General features: G+C 36.5%; 1 protein-coding gene across 1 annotated transcript; it reads left to right on the forward strand.

The window, feature by feature from the left end:
* The first annotated feature begins 20980 nt into the window (after positions 1 to 20980).
* On the forward strand, positions 20981 to 21886 carry LOC145610696 (uncharacterized). The gene is made up of 2 exons (XM_081665996.1): positions 20981 to 21383; positions 21459 to 21886. Exons 1-2 carry the CDS (start codon positions 20981 to 20983, stop codon positions 21884 to 21886), a joined length of 831 nt encoding a protein of 276 aa, XP_081522122.1.
* The last annotated feature ends 2541 nt before the right edge of the window (positions 21887 to 24427 follow it).

A 24427-nucleotide genomic window follows, 5' to 3' on the forward strand; every position in this document is an offset into this window, starting at 1 on the left:
TATTGATTAATAAAGAAAGGACATTATTGATAAAATAAAAGCTGAAAAATTAACTAAAACAAATTAACTTTGTCTAATAAATCAAAAGAAAAGCAATGTTCTAATCTTTTTTCTCCTTCTTCATTCTTTTCCAATTTGTGTCTTCATTCTCTTCCTCTTGATCCATAACCTTCGCTAGGAGACAACCGTTAGAAGATCTACACTCTATTTTAGTATAGATAGTTTCTCCTTCCGCTAGGACTCCATGTTTCTTCTCTACCCAAGCTTCCTTCTTAGTAGAGTCGACTTTTCTTTTTCCTTGGTTCTTCTTGGCACTCTTCTTTCTAGGCATAATGGGAGTCTTGAATTCAATTCTTTCCCCTAGGCGTTCTTTAGCAGGGACCTTCTTGTCACCTAGACGATCCTTCACATTGGTCTTTTCAATTGTAACTTGAGGTTTTTGGAATCTTCCATCAAGCCATTGCTTCACTTTATTTGACAAGCAAGGTGGTTCCTTATGGGTAATCACCTCCCATAAAGGCCTACCACTCCAGTATCCATCAAAACGCTCAATCTCTTGTGACACAGGAAATTCATAAGGACGGCGAAGATCTCCTGTAGGGATGGTTTGTGCGAGACCATATTGTCTCATGACTCTACAAGGAAAGTAAAAGGTTAGTCTCGACAAGCTCGGGAGACGACAATATGCTTGATTACTACAACCAATCATCGCCTCAATCCTCCACCAAGGAACAATCCAGTTTATGGTAAAGTCACCGGCAGCGAACACCTTGCTCCACTCATGGCGACCGATTTTCAAAAATTGTTTCTTTCGGCGGACTATGCAATTTGGAACATATGTGTGAATATCATCGGGAGGATTAATAAGCTTCAGCCTCTCCATGAGCCATATCTGCAAATATGTATTTAAATTAACATTACAGTGTAAAAATAATATTCTTTAGTTCTTGATAAATTAATAATAATATTATTTTATACCTGTAATAAGATTGGAGAACCTCTTAAAGGTGCCCTTGAATCCTTTCTTAGTGCATCTAACCACAGCATAGTCTCTCCAACAATTAATGGCATTGGATTTCTCTCAGATTCAACTTGTTCTATAACAGATATAATTATCGATTGCCCCTCATTATCGTTGCCACTCACTAAGAGCAATTGGTTAAATAAACAATAAAGGAAAGCCCTTCTTTTATAGACACGGAAATCGGGATTGGGATTATCATAAAAATAATGTGCAAATTCTGTCAAATTAACTATGTTACCATGCACTATGTGTTTCAAAGCCGTCCCCCTCAAATCAAAAAAGTGTTCGAAATCTTTATAGTAATATTCATTGATTCTAGGCATTACCGCAAGGTCTGTGGAATAATAACCTATGATGGCCCCAAATTCTTCCGGTAAAGGACATATTTCATCATGAAAAAATCTAAAACAATGAGTATCAATATTCCAATAGTCTATGGCAGAATAAATAAATTCAATATCAAGGCTCATCCCCTTGACTCCAAACATACCCCCCATATGAGAAAGATCTAATGCTTTTTTATCTTTAGCAGTCAAGTGACGACACCATTCATCCATGTACCCACAAAAGGTTCTTTTAGCTAAAGGCATGATTACTAGTTAATTAACTATTTAATAAGCTGGTTAAATTATGCAGTAAACGGATGATTCGAGGGCTATTTATAACTTTTTCTACACGACAGACTTCAATTCCTGTAGGAAACAGGAAAGCGCGTCTGTCGCCAGGCGACAAAATTGTCGCGTGGCGACAGAGCCTGTCGCGTGGCGACAAGATGGTTTACGCGGCGCCAGTTTATTCCTTAGCAGCGTCACCTATTGCGCGTAGGAAACCGTGTTTTTACGTATTTGATTTCGACTTTGACTTGACTTGCTGTTCTATTCCTTTTCTCATACCCTCAATATTTTGATTATTATTATTATTATTACTATTATTATTACTCCTATTATTATTATTATATTAAAGCTTAATTAATTTTAAACTTTCCTTCATTTTCTTTTTCTTTTTTTGGGGGAGAGAGTCGGTACCCTCCATTAATATTAAAAAAAATGACGGAAAAATTTTGCGCAAAAATTACACTTTCTCACACACTTACATACACAATGCATTCATTATAAAGTAACAAACTAAGTAAATAAAATGTTCAATAAATAAAAAAATGCATATATATATACAAGTGTCTGGTACATAAGTCATATGAATAAAATAGACAAAGTCCTACAAAGGTCAACAATAAATAAACACAGGTACAACTATGGCGCCGGAGGTCGCAAGTCGCGAGGGATGCCGAATGTATCGAAAAATGTCCTACTCCGTGGAGTATGTCCATCATCGCCCCCTGGACCACCAGACGGCGCAAACTGCAGCTCAGGACCAGGCCATCTAACCTCGCCCTGAAACCCGACGGAAAGAGGCTGGGGCTGCAAAGGCTGCTACGACGACGAGCCAAACTCGTATGTCCCACCACCCATCCCACCTCGAACGGTCGGCCCGGTCGGAATGTCCTCAGGTGATGACGCCGAATCCTCTACAGCGGCGGCCTCAGAACGACCACCTCGACCACCAGAAGTAGTCCGGCGACGCCTCGAGTCGGACCTAGTAGTCTCCCTCCTAGGCTCGGGCCTCGATCGAGTGCGTGGAGAAGGAATAGGCTGCCCCTGCAAAAGTAAATCAAAGTTAGCAAATGCAACGAAAATAAAGCCAAAAGCAGTAAAAGTAAAAGTAATACCTCCTCAGCGTCGTTGCTACGACAGGTAGCACGGTTCCGCAACCTCACAAGCTGGCTGCGAAAGGCGTCAATGCACCTGGCCATAGCCGTCACCACCTCACGAGAGAACTGCCAAAATAGCTAAAGTCAATAACAATTATAAAGCCAACATAAGGATGGTATATTAAAAAAAAAAAAAGAAAAAAAAAAAAAAAAAAAAAACTACTTACTCGAGTCTGGTGACGAGGAATAGACCGCTCCACAAACTGCTCTCCCGCTGGAGCTGGCGGAATAAGCTCCTCGATCGGTCCATACGTACCCTGGTAGCGTATAGACATCCTCGGAGGGATGAACTCCCTAGGACCAGCCTGCTAAAACTAAAAGTTAGAAAGATACTTGGGGGCTACCTAAGAAGGATAAACTAAACGAATAAAAGCATACCGCTGCCTCCTCTGAAGGGACAGGAGTCGGCGCTAGCAACGGTAGCACGTCCTCCTCATAGTTCTGCTCGAGGAGAACGTGTGACCTCCAGGGAGTACCTCGCGAAGGCCCACCAGCACGATCCCGCTGCAAGGCATCGTGGAACATATGCCGAGGTGGAGGAGCGGGAACAACGAAAGTATCCGAGGAGTGCTGGATGGCCACCCTCTCCCCTAGGTAGACCACCGCGCCATATGTCCCCAGAAAGTAACGACGCTCAGCCGTGTACTGCGCCGCCAGCGCAGGGATAGGAAAAGCAGCCCAAGGCCGATATACCGGGCTAGGCTCCTGAAACATCACTAAGTAAGATACTAACGCTAAAAGGTGATAAAAGAGAAAGTAAGAATTAAAGAAAAACCCACCGTGAGGATCATCTCTCGAAGGCGTAGCACCTCCAGCGGACCTCTGCGGCCTCCCCAACTAGCAGCAATGGGGAGCGCGCAAGGAGAAGGCCTCGCAGGCGCAAGAGAAAGGAAGTACTCGTAGAACCAAATCTATACTAAAAGTGAAAATCAGTAAGGATTGTGCTTCTAAAGCTAGAGTTAAAAACCTCAAAAGGAAAGGAGATGTACCTCTACAACCCTCTAGAAACTGGAAAGGGCTATCTCTCCAGACAAGGCCTTGTGACGACAGGAGCGCCGCAAGCCTAGTAAAAAATCAGCATAGGCCATGCTGGCCCAGTCATATGTCCCGACCAACTGGAGGTCGCGAACGGCGGACAGGTAGTATAGAAGTACTCTACTACCTCGATCAGGGGAAAATGTCCCTAATAGCAGAATCAGCACAAAGATGCGCACCCGCTGCTCTCGAGTAGTCGCATCATCCTCGAAAGCTGCAGCCAGCGTGCCGCGACGGATACATCGGGAACTCAGCTGTCCCGACTGAGCCTCAGCCTGGGCCCGTATAACGTTCGGCCCCAATAACTCCAAAACCTCCGGAGAGTAAACAGTAACGCCAGCATCGAAAGGTAGAGGAGTAGACTGGAACTCTAGCCCCGTAATGAGACTAAAGTCAGCTGGAGTGACTGTCATCTCACCCCAGGGAAAGTGAAAAGTGTTAGTGGTGTCCCAAAAGAACTCCACCAAAGCTCGGACGACGAGGTTACCCCCATCGTATGAAAACATGGCCCGAGTGGCCTGCAGCAGAGGAGTCAACCCACATGACTCCCAAAGACGACGAAGCCCCTCATCGCGGCAGATAAAGTTGTCGTACAGGGAGATGATGGTGGAGTTACCCGAGCCATGGCTACGGGTCCTCCCACTCTCTAGACCTCGTCGGATTCTCTCCGATAGATGATGAACTGGCGCGTGAAATAGAGTGCGCTCGTCCCAGTCAGGCATGACACCCAGCCCGAAAGTAGAAGGCACGTCCTCGCCCTCACTGGTGGGCTCGTCCTCTCGAAGTGTGTCCCTCGACCGAGAACCGGAACCACGTCGTCTAGCCATGCTAAAGTATGTAAAAGTAATTAAACTTAAATTTCTACAGTATCTAAAGTTCGCCTAAGCCGCATGATACTATGTTAAAAAAAAAACAGAGTACGTAGTACTAAAACAGAGCAAAATCTCAAACAAGCATGGAAGTGTTTTTTTTGAGCAAATAATTTCTTGCAAACATATGGTGAATATTGTGACAAATTGTACAAGTAAAAGCAGTCAAAATGCAATGAACGACTCACATTGTTCTTCACGACCTTAAGAGGTCCTACAATGGTGAATTGTTTATTTCTTCACCAAATTGGGTCAAACAAGTCTCAAAATACTCCCAAAGTAATATACAAGCATAATTAAACAAATTCAAGGCATAAAATTCAACGAGCAAAGCAAATTAAGCAAAATGATTTTCGAATTTTTCGGAAAATTCGCGAACAAGAACGCGTAATTCATCAAAAACCGAGTAGAGTTTGAGCAAAACTTACATAGATCGGGAAAATAGATAAGAAAAGCTTCGATTTGCAATAAGTTTGAGCGAATTTGGTTGAGAAATGAGCAAGAACGAGTAGATTGAAATTTTCGCGAAGTTTGTGAAGCAGAGCAGCGAAATGAGAAAGAAGAAGAAGACGGGTTTAAAACCCCGATTCTGTCGCCAAACGACAGAATTGTCGCGAGGCGACAGACTCTGTCGCGCGGCGACAGATGCAAAAGCTCGCGACAGGCACTTCTGGTCGGCGCTGGAGCGGCGACAGAGTGCTGGGCTCTTCCTTATGGTTTTGTGGGTCCATTTTAGTAATTTGGGTTCCTTGGTACGCCAGTTAGCCCCTTTGAGCAATTGACATGATTTAGTCAGCTTGATCAAAATGCACTGAGTGATCGACTTGATGAAAGATCGTCTCACTTTAGCTTAAAGCGCCTACGTATTGGCTCGTAATAAGGCACCGAAATAATGGTTCAAGGCATCGAAATAATGGTTCGAGGCACCGAAATAATGGTTCAATAGAGGCACCAAAGTAATGGTTTGCAAAGGCAAAAGCACCAAAGTACTGGCACAAATATAAAAAACAATGATAAATAATGATATTAAGGGTCAATAGGTAAAGTGATTCTTTGGCAATGTCTCAACATAGAGAGGAATTGTTTAGCGGCTAAGTACGGTCGTGACGAGGTAGTGTCACAAATGGTGGAGATGGCGAAGCAAGGCCACCTTCGGCGGTCCCTCAAGGTAAAGAAGAGATTGTCTATAGCGGCGACATACTGCTGTGGCGACGTATGGCCACACCCAGGAAATGACGACATACAATTATTTTCGACGATGTTCCCGAAATACTGTGGAGGAGTCACCAAGAATATTGAAGGCGACGACATATGGTTATCTTCAAAGATGGCGTTCACGAGGCACAGTGGAGGTTGTCACAAACAACATACGAAGCAACAACAAATGGTTACGTTCAGAGACGTGTGCTCGACGGTGCAAGATACGCGTTTCTTAACTCTTTTATCTGTTTAACTAATGATTGTTTTGCAGGTATCGGCGTTATAAGAATAATTTGGAATTGCAGAACATTTTGAATCATTCTTCGTCCCTATCGATACTTTGACTCTCGTTTTTCGGAACATAAGTTTCTCCAAACTCAGTCAAAGTGGGGGCTTCTGTAGACACCCATTTGTGTCTCCCCAAAACCAAACCCAGTGATGAATGCCTTGCACGTTGTGTTATTATCGAATTAGGTGAAAGTGATTCGAAAGCCAAGTGTTGCGGTTTAGTTTTAATTAAATTCTTCTCTCTCTGTTTTTGAAAATGACCCTATTTTATGAAAACGTCCATTTCAGTTTATTTTGGTCCATGATAAGGGTCCAATAATGGTGTAGATGGATGGGGCTCGAAGAGACCTTTCCAACGATATGTTATGAGCCCGATTCCGATGAATATTGAGGAAGTTATGGCCAAAATACTAAACTGGGCCCAGTTATTTGTTTTAATACGGCCCAATGATCTAGAGGAGGGCCCAATATTAATTGTTATTCCTAAAATTATTAGGATTAATTATAGTTTTCTAGAAGTTTCTAGAAAGTTCCTTTTAATTCTAATATTGTTAGATTTAATAATTAATTATTTTTAAAAAGATTTTTATTTGGAATAAAATATTGTTTTGTTATCTTAAAAATACGTATTTTATCTTCTGTACGGATTCCGTAGATCAAGTTGATTAAAGATCGGATTCCGCGTGAAGAAAAAACGCGCTAATACAGGCTGTCGCCAAACGACAAGTCTGTCGCCGCGTGACAGACTCTGTCGCCTTGCGACAGACTATGTCGCCTCGCGACAGACATTGTCGCGTCGCGACAGACATTGTCGCGTCGCGACAGAGTTAGTTCCTGGCGACAGCGTGGAGTTTTATTCCTTATCAAATTCTATGTTTTTCCGGATTATTTTCATTATAAATAGCGTCCGAATTCCTGTTTTCAGAAATCATTCACAATCATCTACAAACAATATTCTCAATTCTCTTTCTTAATTCTCTCTATTCTCTCTCTAAGCAATATAGCTTAATTCTTTTCTTTCTCCCTATTTCTAAACTACCTTTTTACAAAATTCAATATTCCGCATTCACAAGACTTAGAATCTCTTAGCCAAGTTCGAAGTTGCCTTCGCCCTAGACGTGCAAGGTTTGATAATTTCTGAGGGTTTGGTCCAAAACTAGTCAAAACTTTATTTAGTTTGATTTCAATTTAATTCTTTAATTCTTTAATTGTTCTTTATTGATTTTCATTGAAGTTTACTAACTCGTGTATTTTGTTATTAGAAAGAGGTACGAGGCTTCAAAGTATGTAATCTTATTACTCTCTTTCAATGTAGAAAGCATGTTTATTATTGTCTTATAATTCCTAGTATCATGTTAGGATGCTTTTAATGCTTTCTAGTATCATGTTAGGATGTTATTTTATGCTTTCTAGTATCATGTTTAGGGTGCCTTTACTCTTTCTAATAGCATGTTAGTGCCATGTTAGGTTTGAAGCTTTGATCTTTATTGTTTAGTGACATGCTAGGATTTGTTATTAATCTTGTTAGTATCATGCCTAGGATCTTGCTATTATTATTGAGCTTTATTATGCCTTATCATGCTATTATCGTTATTATTATTATTGCTTTATTTATTATGTTGCTTGATATTATTTATGTTTCATTGTTATTGCTTGATCACACCTTTTATGCAGGTTTAAAGGGAATTTGTACTTGAAATCACGCTTAATAAGATAATTAATAATTTGGTTTAGGTTAATGTGATTTTAACTCAAGTGATCGCCAATAATAGTTTTATTTGTGCATTAATATTCAACCAACATAGATAAACAGGGTAGGTTTAATATAATGTTTGTATGTTATTCGAAAAGCGCACATGAATACGAGCAGAACAAAGTAGAGGCCTATTTTATAGGGCGGGTCCTTTCTTTTGTAGATTGGATTCGTACCCTCATCCCCGGACCCTGTTTGGTTCAAGACCTTATGGAGTAGTTGACGGTCCTTTGGATTGTCTTTTGGGTTTACGAGTTCCTAAAACTTGTTGGCGACTCTTTTTGCTCTTTGTCTTTCCCTTTGGAACGCCACCGTACTTTAGTGTATGATCACAGTGGGGTTCAAGTTTGGGGTTATCATGATGCTTGAAATATTCCCTACAATTGCGTTCAGGTGGGAATGGTGGTAGGTTACGGTCAGGTGGGGATGGTGGTGGCTGAAGTGGTGTGGCTGGGGTGGAGGGTTTTTTTTTCATTTTTTTATTAACAATTTTGGACAAATTGTTTATTGACACGTGTATTTTAAACCCAAAAAAAAATTTTACCTTTTTAACAGGTAACTAGTCACCTGGGACCATTGGAAGCGGATTAGGGGTAAAGGTGGGATTATTAAAAAATAATCCAAAGGTGGGATTATTTTCAGCGGACGGGCAAAAGGTCGGATTATTGCGGGCAATTTTTCCTTACTTTTTAGTACCCATAACAATGATTTCTATTTATAGTATTAATAAAATAAGAGTTTGAGTTTCCGCTGCAAGTTTTGGTGTTAAGTTAAGTAGCCGTATTCACGCGGCGGTAATACGCCTAAGTCTATCTCTATAGTATAATTATACGTATTATACTAGTATTTCTGTAGAGGGAGATTTGGGGGTGTTATAATGGATCTTAGATCCGATCTGGATCCAATGGATATAGATATGATTTACTGAATCTAAATCTACAATTTTTGTACCCGAAAGATCTTTTGCACCTGGTTTTGAGATCTAGATTAGGTCTAGATCCGACCTCTTTGTTGTAAATTAAGCAATTTTACTCAAGTGAATTTGCTGAGAAACTTGTAACACCCCAAATTACTCTCTAATAATAATAACAATAATCCAACTTTAGGGAGTAATTTGGGAGTATTACTGACACATGATTACGTAAGGCTTAACAGAGATTTGTAGCGGAAAAAAAGTACTTATCATTTATTCTTACTAATAATAGTAATAGTACTTTAAAACATTTCCAGAATATTGAATACTTATACTAAGTTCAACATGAACTGAGACTAGGTGATCACCGCCTATCGTCCCCAATGCAGCATTTAGTTCACATCTTCTGGTCACCATCACCTATCTACTCATCATTAATGATAAGTAGGGCAAAGCCAAAAAAAAAACCAAATACGTATTGGCCAAAATGATAGGTATATACAAATGCTAGACATGTAAATCAATTTAGTCAATTAAACATGCTTTCGAAAAGATTCGACTTCAATAAATCATAATTTATCCAAATCACTCGTGAATAGAAATTCACGTTAAAACTTGTCAAAAGAACCAATTTTTGAAATAACCAACTTTTCAAAGATAATTCCGAACAAGAATCTACATTTTCATAAACCATTTTCCCAGCTAATAAGTGTGCACACCCCCAAGCTAGTAAGTCGTTTACATAGTGCTATCAAGGGAAAAGACTAGGTTATACAAAGTCCATAGTTTTCAACTTACTCCGCATAATGGGAGTTAAAATTCCAAAGATCCAAGGAGTAAATCCTGATAAATAAACTTAAATTACCAATATACCATACACGGGAAGATTTAAAATCTCATAAATACATTTTCCAAATATCCCATACACGGGAAGATTTAAAACCCAATAAATACATTTCCCAATATCCCATACACAAGATGATTTAAATAATAAAATCTCCTATTCAAACCACTTGAAAATCAATGTAAGTCTATGAACAACATTATAAAACATTTTGAATAATTCAAATAATTAAAACATGCTTCACCAAAAGACCTTTCATAGTCGTTCAAACATGTTCGTAAACATTCAACGTATAAATTAATTCGCATAAAATCACTTTATAAAAGATCTAGCCACGTGTACGTACCTTGATCGTTGCAAACAAGCACAAAGTTCCTAATTACGAACTTGAAATTCCTACTACAATAACACAAGGTACTAACAAAAAACTTTTCAACCCATAAACACGAGTACATAAAATATTGACCCTTGACTTAGTTGTGCACGGCTAAATAGTTGAACTCTTATAGTACTTTTACTTTCAAAGTACAAAAACCGTTTTAATATTAGTTAGTCATATTATTAATAACAACAACAACACCACCAACAACAACAATAATAATAGTAATAACAATAATAATTAGTGGTACGTATAGGTAGTAGTAATAGTAGTATGTATAGCAAAACAACAATGGTAATGATAATAACATGAATAGTAGTCGTATTTATATTAGTAGTTGTATTATGTATAGTATAGTAAGAATACCAATACTTCATAATAATAGATTATCATTAGCATGTATGTAGTACTAGTAGTTTACAGTAGTAGTATCAAAATGACTCTAAATCAAGATGAGGAGCAATAACGATGTAGTATCAAAATGAAATTAAGAACCTTTGATAATCAAGCAAGGGAGGAAGGTGGAGGCACTACTTATGGGTGGCAGCAGCGGCAACTAGGGTTGTACACCGGTCCAAAATCGGACCTAACCTGGACCGGACATGTTGGGACCGGGACCTGAATCTCTAATTTTCAAGGACCAGGGACCGGACCTGAATCAACAGGTCCGGTTCCGGACCAGACCCGGAAAAACAGGTTGGGTCCGGATTTGGACCTGATTGGACCTGTTTATTTATTTTTTTTTTTTACTTAAAAAAATCAATTTGAAAAAAAAAGAAATACATGTTTACCAAATTTAACAGCTTTATATTGATTTTAGATTTAGATTCTTCTTCAAAAAAAAAAACATTCAAAGTCAACCTAGAAATTAAAACAAAAATAAAAAGAAAAAAAACAATAGGAAGCAATTAGCACTCTTAGCAAGCAGCACCACAGCAACACCAGAACTTTAAGCCCATATATGTCGCCGCCTCACCAGAATCACACAATCTCTTGGTCGCGAATCTCGTAATCCCTAGAGCCACGCGTTCTGGTGGTTGCGGTCATTGGAGCCGCGGTGGCCATGGTTTCTGCAATCGAGCGATCTGGTTGCCGTGGAGTTCGCGCGCGGTGGCTCATGCTACATGTAGGGGGGTTTTGCGGTGGGCGCCTAGTGTATGGTGGTCGCCTGAGGGGAGCGTGCAACCAAGGCAGGGTGTGCAGCGTGTGGGATTGAGAAATTGAGGCCTTGATTCCTTGAGGGTGTCGGCTGAGAGAGTTAGAGAGTGAGGGAGTTAGGGTTAGAAGTGAACGAAACTGATTTTTGAAAAAAAAAAAGTTTTTTATTTTTTATTTATTTAAAAAAACTCAATTTTATCGGTTTCAGGTCCAGACTTGAAAACCTCGGTTTTGGACCTGATCCGGACCGGGATCGAAAACCTTAAATTCCAAGGACCGGGACCGGACTTGAATCTACAGGTCTGGGTCAGGTCCGATCCCAACAGGTCAGGATCAGGTCGGTTTTCAGGTCCGATCTTATTTATGTACACCCCTAGCGGCAACAGGAGGTAGGGCGGCAGCTAGTGGTTGAACAGTAGGGAGTGGTGGTGGTCGTGGTGGTTCTCACGGCTAAAAGGAAAAGAAGGGAAAAAATGGAAATGAAGGAAGGAGAAGAAGAAGAAGCTTGAAGATGAAATGAATCAAGTTGCTTGGAGAAGCATCTCAATGGCTTATTATAGCCTCAATTAGGTACTATTCTAGCTGCCCCAATCAATATAATGCAAGAGCAAGTGGGAACCTTGGTTCCATTATTGTCAACATGAAGAAGTTCTAGAAGCAAGAAAACGAGCTTTTATTCGGCAGCCATAGCTTTAATCTATAACATCAAACGACAATCACACCGTTAAAATTGAAGCTTTGGATGTGTCGAACGTGGTGTCAATATTTCAGCCAAATCGAACCACAAATAGATCTTGATCAGAGTTTATTTATGAGACTGCTCATGTTTGGAACGTGAACAAAGATGGATGGTACATAAGGGAGCTACGTGGAAGAATTTGCGTAGAAGTTTAGAGTTGACTTTAGCAAGAAGGATATTAGATACTTTTGGCACGCACGTTGTAGTATGACTCGAGAACAAAATGTTTGGCTCGGGAACAAAGAGCTTAATGTTAAAATCCGGTTTTTGGGTACGACAACTTTAACTTGACTAGTATAATCAAACTCATTATAAAATGTTATTATAAAGTTATCTTTATATATAACTAGTATAGATCCCGTGCATACACGGATAGTATTAAGATTTTTATTTAAATTATTAATTCAAAGATTATCATAATTAAACTTTAATGAAATTAATTGGCACATAAATATGTCTCGCCTTTTGAATTTATAGTACTAACATTAATTTTATAAGAAATTATTATGTATAACATTTTTTAAAAAAAAAAATTGATTATAGTTTATACATTTCCCTTATTTGCTTTTTAGTAGAAATTTTATAAGTTATTGATTAATTGAATAATACTTTTCCAACTTTAGATTTATTGTAATATAAAAATTAAAGGAAATTTATATTTATTAATAGTTAATGAAATAGGCAATGAAATATCGTGTATATACTTATCCTTGAAAATGATAATTTAAGTTATGGTAAGATTTAGTAAAAACCGCAGTAAAAATAAACTTTTAGAAAGTAAAATTAGGCTGGAAAATATTTTATCACAAAATGATATGTATCATTTGAGATTCGCGTTTAGTATAGGTTTATTGATGACATAAATAAATGATTTTGTATAATAATAACACCAAATTTGAAATATCCTAAAAATCCACAGTCAATAATTAGTAAACGGGTTTTAAAATACAGGATATTACAAAAGTGTTATGCTTTTCTTTCGCATTTCTAATAAAAAGACTTGCCGTAAAACAGAATTACAATAACAAAAACCACAACTACAAACACAGGAAAAGATAATACTTAGTGGGTAATCATGGCCCACATTTTACTCCACTAAACATTGACTCAATACTACTGCTTTTAATTGATTTGACTATCTAATATAAATATAATATATTCACCAGGGGCGGCGGATGGACGGTGCATGTTAAGCGACCGCACAAGATCTCGTAATTTTTGGGCCCAAAATTAGATATAAGTATATTCTAAGTGGAATATATAGCAATAATTTCCTTGGTTCACTGGTAAAGAAGAACAAACATTAAAGGTAGAGATCCCGAAATTATTTGCCCCGCCTATCTAGTATTACATACTTTATTTGTTTTTTTTTTAGTGATTTTAAAACTTAGCTTGTAATTATTTGTTATTTTTGAAAAATAAAAGGTAAAGCATGTAGATATTGGTTTAAGCATGTAGACATATTAGAAGAACTTATAAATAATTTTTAACTCATTAGTTTCAAAAACAAAAAATTAAAAATAATAAAGATTCATTTCATTTGTATACTCCATTAATCAAATTTATCTCTCTTAAATGTACACCCAATTAACTTGGAGATTGAAAATGTTTGTGTTTGAGTTTGTATTTGTATTTTTGTTTGAGTTTGGAGAAGGGGAGGCCATTTGTATTTTAGGTGGAGTTTGTGTCAATATGAAATCTGGAAGATGGGTGAAAATTGGAGGCTTTGAGTTAAATTGGCTCTAATACCAAATGCTTGGAATATGATGAGTGGAAGTAGTAGCGGGTTGGTATCGTAACATATATGTTTATTGCATGGATTGATGATGATACCATTGCATGACAATTTCTAATATTTATAGTAGTTTATGTCAGTTGTATTTACTTCTAACAACATAATATACCAACTTTATATCTAGCTCGCTCTAGATTATTCTTTGACTTTCTTAATTATCAATACATAGACCAGACTTTTCTATACATTCAAAACACTAGATTATTCTATAGTTTTCTAGCTAATTATACATTGTAGATATTTCCCCAGAATTTTCTATACATTCAAAACACTAGATTATTCTATAGTTTTCTAGCTAATTATACATTTTAGATATTTCCCCAGAATTTTCTAAATTACACTTTTTAACACTTACTAATAAGATTAGATCGGATGTATATTTAATCTAGGCCCCTATTTTGTATAAACCATGTAGTTTCTCTAATCAAGCCAAGTATGAAAACTGTTGACATATTCTAGGTGTTGTGACACAACTTTTGACCCACACTAAGCAAGGGGATGTTATACTTTGTTATGTGTTGTTTTTAATTTAGTACTGGACTAGATATAAGCCCGTGCGATGCACGGTTCTAATAAATCTTTTTATTAATTTAATATTTTTTTATATGAAGATCATTCATTAGATATTTGGATAAAATTCCTAATATCATAAGATAATTTTTTTTTCCTTCTAATTTTAACAATAAAGTTATCTTTCGTAGTTTATTTATTTTACGTGGCGCTTGAATTTAAAATCCCAAACCTTATTCTTTAATTTTGCTTAGGTGATAATTTTTTTAATAAAAAATAAATGACAAACCATTTATTTATTGGTTAAAATAAGTCCTTTGCAAATGCCTTTTTTTATATACTCGTTCTGTTTCAAGATGTTAATCTCATCTAGAATCTTTTAACTATTAAAAAAATTAGGGGGAGTCTTCTATATTTCTCTTTATATATAATGAAAAACATAGTGAAATGAGATTTAGTTTTATTCATTTCGATGAGTAAATTATTAATATCTAATTTTTATAATATTTTCTAGGGAGAGATTAAAGATATTTACGATCAAAGATTTACATCCATATATGTAACAAAAGATAATTATTAGTTTTTTAAATATATTAAATTTTAATTGTTTACTATTTATTATTTTATTTTAATTGTTCACTATTCGTTATTTTTACCTAGGTGGCAAAATTCTTAAATCTTATTCGTCACTTTTTTTAAGGTGGCGAGTGAATTTTTTAATTCTAAAGTAAATTATTTATCTAAAATTTCATTGGTCAAAATAATACCTTTTTTATGTGGCGTGCCGAATGCTCCCGAAAAATGCCTACTTTATTTATATGAGAGAGTAAAGATATTTATGATCAAAGATTTACATCCATATGTAAAAAAAGATAATTATTAGTTTTTAAAATAATTTAAATTTTAATTGTTCACTATTCGTTATTTTACCTAGGTGACAAAATTCTTAAATCTTATTCGTCAGTTTTTTCTTAGGTGGCGAATGAATTTTTTAATTCTAAAATAAATTATTTATCTAAAATTTCATTGGTCAAAATAATACCTTTTCTTATGTGGCGCGCCGAATGCTACCGAAAAAGGCCTGCTTTATTTATATATACTAGATTAGGTCCCTTCCATGGACGTTAATTATCACTATTTATTATTAATTTAACACTATATTTAATTATTTACTTTTTTATTTGAAAAAACCGGTTGGGATAATATAAGATAAAGCAAGCTCCGTCAAAGCGATTAAACTTTGAGCGAACGAATCCAGACATACAAATTCATTTCAACCCCTAGTATCCCACCTTCTTGCCACTAAGTAAGCCAAGGTATTACCTACCCGCTAATTGGTAACTACGAAGTTTTTTTTTTTAATAAACAAATAAAATAAAAAAGGTTTTAATGCTATTTGTGTGTGTTTTTGTTTTTTTTTTTACTAATTGTGCAAGCAACCTAGCTACGAACTCATGTACTAATAATGTGGATTTTGTTTTACAAAAATGAACTAATGGTGTGGGTAATGTTAACATTGTTTCGTATTTCCAAGGTGCTTCACTGCGTCTATTTATTTAAATTAGAATTGATAGAATATAAAAACATAATCCTGGGCTTCAACCATTGGCTTAATTAAGCTTTTGGTTGAGTTGGTCAAATATAACAAGGATTTTTAGATTACAATTGTTTTTATTTTGTATTTCGAACTCTTAGATGGAGTATATAATAAATTCGTATGCATATGGTTTGATTAGATCAAATTGACATTCTATTTTATATTTTGTTACAGCTCATGTAATTTATGATGATAGATATGTTTTTATGATCTAATTTATAAGTATATGCGGGAAATAGTAATAGAAATAAGCTATTTCATTTCAATCATTTTTGCAATCCGTGCATCGCACAAGTCTAATCTAGTTAGAAATAAACAAAACAAAATAAAATTCTTAGAGAGAGCATCAATATCAAATTTAAGAATTATCTTATTGCAAAATAAAATAAAAAATTCATAAATACAAAAAATAAAAATAAAATTACATTATACTAAATAGTGGCAGAACTAGAATTTTTAAGTGAGGGGAACCAAGATCATATCTATGTATGTATAATTTCGCAATTATTATTGAGTTCGTTGATTACATTTACTATATAAATAAATAAATATATACATAAATAAATAACTAGAAATTATTAGTTGCAAGATTTAAACTCCTGACATCATGTCCACTATCACATGGCAAAAACCAACTCCTCTACACTAGAATTTGTAACAAGTATAAGCAAAATTTAATATTTATCTTGAGCCAAAGGGGAGGCCATGGCCCACCCCAGCCCCCCTAGGCTCCGCCCCCGATACTAAAGAATTTCGTGGAAGTATTACATGCACGACTAATAAAATAATTATGGATTACGTCACAAACTTATATGTAGGAAAATATTATTGCATAGTATTAATAAACAAATAATATACTTGTTAAATGTGTGTAAATAGAATGTAATTATCAAATAACAAGGGAACCATTATTGCATGAATAGTATTAAATATTCTCTAAGAAGGTTTGACACAAAATTAAGAGATTATTTTGGCGTGAAATTTTTTTAAAAAAGAGATGACAAAATATGTCATTCCTAGTTTGACCTTCATCAATATATATATTAAAACTCATGGCAAGGATTATAATCTTGCCATGTGTTGCCAATCAAAAATTTATTATTTGTTAGCATTAATATTTGAACCCATAAGCCATAACATTTATAATCATTAAAATTGAACTTTGATCACCACTCTAATGACACTCCTTATATGATAATAAAGTTGCATTAAAAAGAGTTATTTATGTTCAAGTGTTCAACAATAATTCATATAGGTGTTAATTAAAATATGTAACTCAAAAATGCATAACAATTTTACAGGTTTTTTCTTTTTTACCACAAAATATATTTGCTTAAAGGAATTTATTATGACAGATGATTAATAAAAAAATCCCTTAAACAATTGAAACAAATTGATATAATATAACATTTAGATTACTGCATATTAAGATGTTCAATTAAATTTACAAAATTCAACAAATGATATCATTTTTATAAAACCACCAATATATTTCACTTTATTTTGTTATAATTTTTAATATACAAACAATGACCCGGAGCATCGCTTGGGCCAAAAACTAGTTATAATTTATAAAATATGATAATATGTCGATACATGCTTATAGTTATAGATTTATGTGTTAAAGTCAATTTAATGCATTATAATGTTTTTTTTTTATTTGGAACTGTAAATTAAATTCATGTGATTGTAATACATTAGAAAACAAATATCATTCTAAGCAAATAATATTAATTTTAGAAATAAGAATCTTTAGTTTCTATTATTATAATATATAAATCAAATGGGAATATTTTCCCTATTTGCGTTGGTTTAAAAACTTATTCCCATATGTTTCAAAAAAAAAAAAAAAAAAAAAACTTATTCCCATAATATTGTTTACGTAGGTTTGGTAGTTTTTTTTTTTTTTTTTTTTTTATTTTTTTTTTTTTTTTTTTGCAAAGAATCGCCAACGGTGATAGCGGTTCTATACTTATAAAATCGCTAATGTCGTTAGTGGTTTTTGTATTAGAAAACTTCACTAGTTAAAACTTAATGTAAGAACCGCTAACAAGTATAGAACCGCTACCACCGTTAGCGGCTCTTTGCAAAAAAAAAAAAAAAATAAATAAAAATAAAAAAATAAAAAAAAAACCAAACCAAACCTTCTACCAATCGTAAGTGGACACTATTGTGGGAATAAGTTTTTAAACCGACTCAAATAGGGAATTGATTTACAATTCAATAATTTTTACAGAAATCGTTCAGTTTTATTGTCTTTAATAAGCTGCCAATCAAAAAGATATAATATAAAAAAAAAATTAAAATTTATTTATTTTTGGAAGATGGTTTTTGGAGGGAAAAAACGATACCAAGAAGTGACATGTGTCATTTCTAGTGTCTGTTTTAGTATTATGTTATTGATTCTAATTTCAGTTTCTACCAAGCATATAAAAACAATAATTCCAAAGCCATAATGTTTCATATTTTATAAATAATGATACGAATTGAACTAAGGATCAAATTTTATGGAATTTTTTATGGAATTTGGTATGTTAGTGTTTTCAGCCATGCCCGTGTAAGGTTCTTACAAAATATAAGTTATTAATGCCTCTCCTTCCAGCGCCAAGTTCTGAATATGCTCCGATAACTCGTGTCAAGGTGATACAAAATATAAGTTATTAATGCCCCTCCTTCCAACGCCAAGTTCTGAATATGCTCCGATAATTCGTGTCAAGGTGATGAGGGAATAATCGCGTCGTCAAACGACTATCTCTAGATCAAATAAAATTTATAACACTCAACTAACCTAATACGAGTATATGGCAAGGAGAGGGGTCGAACCACAGGGAACGATTAATCACTACCAAATGTTATCAACAACTAAGCTAGTCCGGGATAAAGGAAAGTAAACAAAAGGTCTAAACACACTAAAACTAGAGATGAAACACTAAAGGAAATGGTTTAGGTAAGTTTTCACTCAAACACGACGAGACATGAAATCATTGTTGAACGCGAACTAAGCATTACATATCAATGGTTTAAGACACAATCTAACTGCCTATCGGAGGCAATTGCTTTCTCGATTCATCATTAGGTCACACTATCGTCATAAGCCATGCAAATCAAGGTAAAAATCAAGCAAACCATTCAATGGACATTCCTAGATCACGCTATCGCCATAATCTAGTTCAATCCACCCAACTACAACAATTTGATAGGCCTCTCAAATGAAATAATTGGTAATTAAGATATTAAAAACAAAGACTTTTAATCACAATCACAACAATTTCAAACCCTAAAACATGCTCAAGATCCAACTAATAAACCATCACCATCCCCTTAATGGGGGAATTACTCACTAATCATAATAACAACAAGATTAATCAACAAATAATCAAGAATCAACATGATTAACAAGCAATACCAACAACAAAAACAATAATCAAAAGAAAGCAATAAAAATAGAGGAGAGAGAGTTAGAGATTCTCATTGATTGAAGATGAAAGTCTACAAACAAGATGATCAATCTTCTTCTTCAAAATCCAAGCTTAACAATAGTGAAACCCTCACTTTCTCTCTCTAAACTACTCTAATCCTAAGGTAAAACTAGAGAGAAGCTCTCCTAAAACTAGGGAAAGAGATCTAAAGAAATGAAGATGTTCCGTACAAATTAAGCCTCGAAAAATATAAAGTATCGCGCAAAAATTCTGAACAGGGCTCGATGCGTGCCCGCGCCTTCGTGGGTTGCGCGGCTTGCTGATCGAGTTGTGTGCCCGCACGGTGGGATGTGCGCCCGCGCACTGTAGCTATGCGCCCGCGCGATGGGGTGTGCGCCCGCGCACAGGTCGCGCACACCCCGTGCAAATCTCTCGCCTCGATTATACAATTTTGCCTCTTCTGCGCGGGTTCTCACAAGGCTGCGCGTCCGCACACTCCGGCTGCGCGCCTACGCACATTATGCGCGCCCTCGCACCTTGCTTTCTTCCATTCTTCTCTCATGCTTCCTTGGCTTCTTATTTGCAATCCATGACTTCAAATACTACCTAAGCACAAACACCAAGGGAAGCAATAAGGTATAGGCAACGGTGCAAACACGCAATGAAGGCAAGCATTCAAGAATATACGCGATTTCATCTAAAACACATCGAGACATGTATGCACGCATTATTTGAACAAAACAACTACAAAACAACCTAAGACAAGCTAAAACAAAGCATAAACACTACCCTAGGAGTGACATGAATGTCACTCATCACTAGGATTGAATTGGTAAAGACCTATCATGCAGCTAAGCACCAACAAAGCAACATAGGTCAGCTAACCCCGGGGTTTGATCGGGGATAACGCTCCGATTACAAAGTCAGTTTCAATTTATAAGAGTAAGAAAGATGATAAAAGAGAGAAAGAAAAAAAAAATTGTGCTAGAGATTCTACCTTGTAACTGAGCAAATCATAAGTATTTATAGGAAGATGTTCACTATTCAGGCCATGTGGCTTGCATGTCAAGCAAGTGGCAAATGTCCATGTGATGGAGATTAACTGACCACGTGGCTAATTAGCCGTGCATGAGAAATGTTATATGCCAATATGGGGTTCGAATCCTCTATCCCACTATTGTGTCCCTTTGAATTTTATTGGTCCACTTTATTTTAAATATTAATATTCTTTATTTAATTTTTAATAGCAAATAAAATTAAATAAATTTTACATAATTTATATTCTAGTCCTTATCTTTGTTTTTTCTCCTTTATACCATTACATTTAATTCAACCTCATTATAATTTTTTTTTGTCTGGTCATTAGGGAAGCAATTAGAAACCAAGCATCATTAGGGTGTGACCCGATGGTCTGTCGTTGCTAGGCCATAACGGCACTAATAACATCCTATACAACCAGCCCACATGCTGCCGTATCATATTGTGCTCATATGCTTAAATGATGTTTAACTATACTTATGCTTGTTGAAATGCATTTCCCTTTGCGTATGATTGAAGTCATAATGGAATGTGTATCTTCGCCTTCAATGAGGGTGCTTTGGAACGGTGAAAAACTGATGCTTTCTATCCGTCAAGAGGGATTCGTCAAGGAGACCCGCTTTAAATTCCCCGTACTTATTTGTCTTATGTATGGAAAGGCTTAACCAAGTCATTGAAGAGTTGATTGTCAAGGGGGATTGGAAGCCTATTCACGCAAGTTGCGGAGGTCCTTTACTCTCCAATCTTTTCTTTGCAGATGATTTAATTTTATTTGCAGAACCTTCTGTCGAACAAGCCTTCATCATCAAAGATTGCTTAAACCGATTCTGTTCTTCATCTAGACAACGGGTCAGCCTCCCTAAATTTAGAGTTCATTTCTCTCAAAATACGCAGCAGCCAGAACAGGAGGATATTAGTGCAGCGTTGGGTATGCATGTCACTGACGACCTTGATTTTTACTTGGGTATGCCAACATTAACTAACAGGGTAACTAGAGAGACGTATCACACCTTTGTGAGAAGATCAATCGACGTCTTACAGGGTGGAAAACGAAGTATTTGTCATTGGGCATAACTCTTACTAAATCTACCATCACCACTTTGGCTAATTAATTATTCCATGCAAACAGCTAAGCTTCCTCGCTCTAATTGTGATGAAATTAACAAAAAAGCGAGAAGATTTATTTGGGGAAGTTCAGAAGAAAAACAAAGAATTCATCTGCTTTCATGGGATACTCTTAAGCTGCCAAGAGATAAAGGGGGGTTGGGACTTCGATTGGCCCGTCAGGCTAATTTTAGCGTTCCTTACAAAGTTGGGGTGGAGACCGAGCCGAATGCCTTATGGTCTCGTGTACTTTGTCATAAGTATTGTAAGGGACGATGTGACATCAATATGTTCACCCCTTCTTCCAGCATGTCTAATATTTGGAGGGGTATGACAGATAATGTCAATTGGCTCAAGAAAGGTTCTCAAGTGGCAATAGGAAATGACAGAAGAAATTTGTTTTGGGAGCATTGCTGGGGTACAGAGAAGTGCTACGAATTAAGTATCCTGTAACAATACTCAGAGAATAATAGAGGAATTAAGAGGAAGAAGAAGGATAGTTTGCATTGATGATTGGCAAAGTTCAATCAATACACCTTTCATTCGAGAGGAAAAGAGCTCTCCCAAAACTGAGCCAAGCTTAACAATAATTTTCTAGATGATCATTATTTCTCCTAATGAGGCCTATTTATAGAAAAAGTCTCATAACTAACTCTAACTTATTCCTCAAGACACTACTAATAGGCTATGACTAATGTGCCCCTCCCTCAAATATTGATTCCTTGCAATACCCGCCGCCCAAACATTCACCTTGTCCTCAAGGTGGTTTATAATCGGAACTGGATTCCCGGCCTTGGCAACAATGGTTACTGACCCAGCTCTTAAATAAGCCAAAGGCGAGAGAAAACTGCAGTGAGAAAGGCTGCTCATTGGCCAGAGGTAGTGTTTCCTTCAATAGCTTCAGCATAGCAGAAAAGTTCAGCAACTTGTCATGGTGGAAAATTGGTTTTTGGGTGCTGTAATTGGTGTTGGTATTGAATTTTGAAGTATTTAAGTAGGAGAAGATTGAAAGATAGGTTGGTTTGAAAACTTGGGTGGGGTTGAAATACGTTTGAAAGGGAGTACTTGTGAGTTGGAGGGTGGAGAAATTTGGGTTAAAAGATTGGACAGCATGATTGGGCTTAGTTGCTTTAAGAAGGAGAAGATATTGTAAGGGGTGCTAGGCCTTAAAACATGGGGCAGGATATTGGGCCATATTGTAGTGGGCCTAAGTAAAGACCCGACTTCTATAAATGATACTCTACTTAAACCCATGTGCAAGGCTAAGAAAATAATACGTGGTCCAATCAACCTTGCATCAGCAAAGCCAGCATAATTGTCTTCTTTTGCCACGTCACCCGCTCCTGTATTTACCTTTCTACCCTTACTAGCACCTTCCACTATCTTCCTCTTCAAGCTAGCACATGAATCAATACATCTCCCATTAATTTCTCTTTCTGGGTACTTCAGGAAACCTCCGTGAAACCACCTCCATTGAAACTTCCCGCCACCAATTTCACCACCGGTAAAAGAGCACAGTCCACCTCCGACAGTTATCCCACCACCAGTAAAACCACTAAAAAAATCACCATCCCGTCCTATAATCATCGAGGGAGAAGAATTGATCGTACCAGTGATTCCACCACGACCAACGCTGCTTCTATCACCGTCAGTCTCATGGCCTTCGCCACCGTCTTTTCTGGCGAACCAACAGCCTGGACCACCTCCAGAGCCGCTTGCTCCAGTCCCGCCCTTCACGAAGACACCTTCCCTGTTCAGGCCACCACTAGCAGTGGTCTTACCTCCACACTTGAGTTCTCCAGCCATAACTCCCTCAAAATCACTATGAAAACCACCGGCTCGCCCAAAATATCCACCACCCAGCTTGCCGACAATTTCCCCTGGACCTCCACCTGTAAACCCATCCCCGAAATCGCCAAGCCTTCCCCCATATTTTAGTTTCCTTGCAAAACCCTCAACTCCGCAACCAATTTCACCGTCAATTTTGTCAGGGCCACCCAAAAAATCACCACCACCACTACTACCAAACACAAATTCACTCAGAGAATGTCCAGATCTACTTGCCTTAGCATCCTTAAACCGAACTTCCAATCTCTGCAGTCCTCCAACTAACATCACAACATCCGCACCACTGTAACAACCACCAAATAGGCCGTCGGCAACAGAGCAAAAGTATTGTTCATAGTTGCTCATCTACAAATCAGCTGCCTCCTTCATCATGATTTCTACATCACCACTTGGAAGGTCAGTGGTGGTTGACTGCTTCTTATCACTTAGTTCACTTTCTTCCTCCTCAAGCCCTTCCCGTATCAGACTTAGATCCATTCTAATTCAAGAAATTGCTTCTTCAAATATCTTCTCCAGATTTCTTTGAAGGTTATCAACAATTCCACAATAAGAAAAATGTCTTTTCGTAGAGATTATTTTGTATCGATTGTACATTCGCTACAATATGCAAGTATGTTTGTGAAATAATTAAGGAAGTCGTATTATTTTACAATCGCCATGGTTTTCCCATAAAAAAAAGATACGGAAACATAATAACACATATCCATACTATTTTACACATTTATATAATTTTGAGAAATCGTATAATTTACAATCGCCACTAAATCCCAAAAAATCGATACGAAAAGCATTTTCTACACTAGATATATAAATATTGTTTGACAAAGAATACATAAAATATGTCATAACTTATTGGTGAAACATTTAATATAAGAGTTTAAGGCTGCATGTTCGAATCTTGTAAAGATCATATGCATGCTTTTTTTTTTTTAAAGAAAATAAGTTCAACAGTTATAGCGATTGTAATCGCTACAATAATAACCACGATTGGATGTAGTTTTTCGTATCGATTATTGAGGCCAACCCCAGCGATATTGAAAACCACTACTAAAGGCTAAGGCAACGGGGGATATTGTATCGAATGACCATTCGTTGGGAAAACTTTTTGTTGCAATTACAATCGATACTAAAGGTTAAAATAATCGC

This window comes from Chenopodium album, chromosome 24, assembly GCF_948465745.1.
Source record: "Chenopodium album chromosome 24, dcCheAlbu1.1, whole genome shotgun sequence".
In the NCBI taxonomy this organism is placed as follows: domain Eukaryota; kingdom Viridiplantae; phylum Streptophyta; class Magnoliopsida; order Caryophyllales; family Amaranthaceae; genus Chenopodium; species Chenopodium album.